Below are 3431 nucleotides of genomic sequence, written 5' to 3'. Positions count from 1 at the left end.
ACATTTTCTAATACATATTGATGTCCTTATGCTATGTAGAAAGTTTGAGTTGATTCCGACTTAATTTTTTCAATTTATGACCATTTTTAAAAATTAGCCATTTTTTAAAAATTCCCTGTACTATAGCCCATGGTTTTTTCCAAAAAATGGCTCTGAAATGACCCCCAATTTTTATTACATTTTCTAATACATATTGATGTCCTTATGCTATGTAGAAAGTTTGAGCCAATTCTGACTTAATTTTTTCAAGTTATGACCATTTTTAAAAATCAGCCATTTAAAAAAAAATTCCCTGTACTATAGCCCATGGTTTTTTCTAAAAAATGGCTCCGAAATGACCCCCAATTTTTATTACATTTTTTGATACACATTGATGTCCTTATGCTATGCAAAAAGTTTGAGCTGATTCCGATTTAATTTTTTCGAGTAACGACCATTTTTAAGAATCAGCCATTTTTAGAAAAAATTCCTGTACTATAGCCCATGTTTTTTTTCCGAAAAATGGCTCCAAAATCACCCCCAGTTTTTTTACATTTTTTGTACAATACATACATTCACTTGTCATTTTTCACTAGATACAAAGATACAGTTGAGTGCGAGCGCACGGTAGTATGGACAGTAAGAGGAGGGTATTGGGTGAGCACGTTCCGTTGTGCTGCCCCTTCCTCTCAATACCTCGAGCTCCTAGAGAAGATACTCAGCTCCGATCAAGCGGCTGCCAATACTCCCTCCACTGCTGGTACAGGCCCTAGTGGAAGAGTACCAATGAGACGTAAAACCCGAGGACAAGATACCCTCGCACTTGAAACACTCAAAGGAAAAGGAAGTATTGTGGAGTCGGTGGATCTTAGTAAGAGTGAGATTAGGAGACAAAAGAAAGAGAAGAGGAGGAGGGAGTGGGAGGAGTTTAATCAAACGAAGCCAGGGGCTGGTTATGAGGACCCAGAAGAGGTTTCAGCTATTAGTAAAGCAAAGTCAGAAATGGGCGATTATAAGCTTAAGACATCGAGCGATTACGTTGTGTCCGATCAACAGAGAATGTCCACTGAGAAGAAGAGAAGGGAACTACTGATATGCAGAAACAATGTAAATACATGTACATGTATTAATTACTACTGTACCTTAAAATTCAGTACTTTATCCTTCATGTTTCTCCTTTGCTAATTTTTAGTTTAATGTACATGTATTTTCTGTTGCTTTATCTTTGTTATTTTTTTCAGATTTTTGATGCTAAACGTAAATACAATGATAAACTGATGGCCCTCAGAGACTATAAGATTGAAATGATTAAAAAGGTATAACTAATGATAATAAGTAATTGTACATGTATGTGTACATGTACGTGTACACATGTATTGAAATCATAGTAAAGATGCAGTCAATATTTTTCCTTTCTCTCTCTCTCTCTCTCTAGATTACGTTGCTAGTTAATGAACTGAAAAGTGCTCAACGTCATTTGCCTCCCTCTCTTCGTAAACCTCTTCCAACCATTCCAACACTTAAACCTGAAGAAGTCCCTGAAAGGTACGTACTACATGTAAATACATGTACATGTACATGTACATGTAATGTGCATACATTTACAATACATGTACATGTACATATATGGATTATAATTATATATATATAATTTTTTTTTTGTTGTACATGTACTTGTTGCTACTTATTTTTGTGTTATTATTAAGAGATAATTCACATGGTAAAAAAACATGTACAATGTATGCTACTTACATGTACATGTAGTTGTATGTATGGTCATCATTATTTTTATTCATTATTGTAGGGAGTTGGAGTATACGAAAGAGACTTTGATAAAGTTTCGAGATGATAAGGAGAAGAGAGAGAAAGCTGAGAAGGATGCAGCTGCTGGCGTGGGCGAAGGATTTGGTGGATTTGGAGGATTTGGTGGAGGAGGAGGAGAAGATAAAAAGACTGAAGAGAAAGATGTAATTATTTATACATGTACATGTATACATGTATGTACATTGTGCATTTGTACACATTTAATACTAAATCTTTATTAGCTTATAACAATTGTGTGTACTAATTTTACTGTATGATATACATGTACATGAAATTAAAAAGCTTAAACTCAAGTGATGCTTAAATTAATGTTATCTTAGTTTAATGCTAAGATTAATTTATATTGATGTCTTCATTATGAATGCAAGATATTATTATTTTACTGTTTCATGTGCATGTAGTCATCTCCCAGTTCTGGTACTAGCAGCAGTCACAGCATTGGAACGAAAGGAGGAGGAGAGGGAGAGGAGGGCAAAGGAAAAGACGATGACTACAAGTTGTCTGATCTTGAAGCCCTAATGTCCAGTGAAGAGGAAGTGCTCAAGATTTACAGGCAGGACTCATTGCTGGCTGATATTGAGGAGCTAGTGAAGTCTTTTGATGACACTGTGGTCCACCTGAGGCATGAGAAATCACTCCTTGATGTAGTGATGAAACTAACTGAACTGAAGTAAGGGAGGATCAGCATTAGGAGAGCATTCAGAAAATTTGGACATGTTTTGGAGCTAATTTTAGAAATATCATGCTTGGTCTAGTACATGTATATGTAGATGTACATGTACATGGTCTTCAATGGCCAAACTTTAATAATTTTTTAAAAAGTATATGTACACGTTTAAATACTATCTATGGTATTCTTGCTGTATTTGACCTTGGTTGCTTTTCAGGCATTTGACTCAGTTTGAGGAGCTAGAGCTTTTGAAAGAGTTTGAGAAAAGAGAGACAAACTTTACAACGAAATACAGGACAAAGAAGAAGGAGAGGGGAGACCTAGAAGTGAAGGTACTACACCTTACTTTATACACAAAATAAAAAGCATCATAATTGCATGTAATTAATGTACATGTACATGTACTTTCCCTTTAAAAATTTGCTGTTTAATAGCAAAAATTATACTGCTATCAAATTAATACTGTTATCAAGTTAAGCTACAGTGTACGATTTTATTTAATCAGTTTTTATTCCATTGAAAAAGCTTTAGTAGATAGTACTTTATTTCTTTGTGTGTAGATTGAAGAGATTGAGTGGGAAGTCCAAGAGAAAGAGAAGCTGGTCTCAGTGCTACAGGAGCAGGAGAAAGCTCTTGATCACGAGTTTATGGAGGCCATGGGAGAGAATAACAAATTCAAGGACTTCCTATTGAAGGTTTATCGGAAGAAAATTAAACGTGCTAAGCAGAAACAAGGAGAAACAGAGGGTAAGAATAAAGAGATTAATAATACATGTACATGTATATAATTTACATGTACATATACATGTACATTGTATATTAAATGAAGTATGATGACCAGAATACACATGTAAATGTAGTAGATAAAATACTGTACATTTACATGTATAAAAATAATAGGTGTGACAGTTAGAGGTCACTTAGAAATTAGATGTACATGCATGTACATGTACATATG

The 3431-nt window shown here is 34.6% G+C and overlaps 1 protein-coding gene across 1 annotated transcript in view; it reads left to right on the top strand.

Annotated features, from left to right (window-relative positions):
- The first annotated feature begins 573 nt into the window (after positions 1–573).
- LOC100640088 (cilia- and flagella-associated protein 44-like) overlaps positions 574–3431 on the top strand; it is a 5983-nt gene continuing 3125 nt past the window's right edge. The window contains exons 1-7 of the mRNA XM_020003405.1: positions 574–1086; positions 1221–1295; positions 1415–1524; positions 1784–1946; positions 2205–2473; positions 2691–2805; positions 3034–3247. Of these exons, the coding sequence (XP_019858964.1) occupies positions 766–1086; positions 1221–1295; positions 1415–1524; positions 1784–1946; positions 2205–2473; positions 2691–2805; positions 3034–3247 (1267 nt within the window). The 5' untranslated portion in view covers positions 574–765. The remainder of the gene's footprint in view (positions 1087–1220; positions 1296–1414; positions 1525–1783; positions 1947–2204; positions 2474–2690; positions 2806–3033; positions 3248–3431) is intronic.

Source organism: Amphimedon queenslandica, unplaced genomic scaffold (assembly GCF_000090795.2).
Source record: "Amphimedon queenslandica unplaced genomic scaffold, v1.1 AMPQUscaffold_12665, whole genome shotgun sequence".
Taxonomy (NCBI): domain Eukaryota; kingdom Metazoa; phylum Porifera; class Demospongiae; order Haplosclerida; family Niphatidae; genus Amphimedon; species Amphimedon queenslandica.
This window is presented reverse-complemented; position numbering and strand designations above follow the sequence as displayed.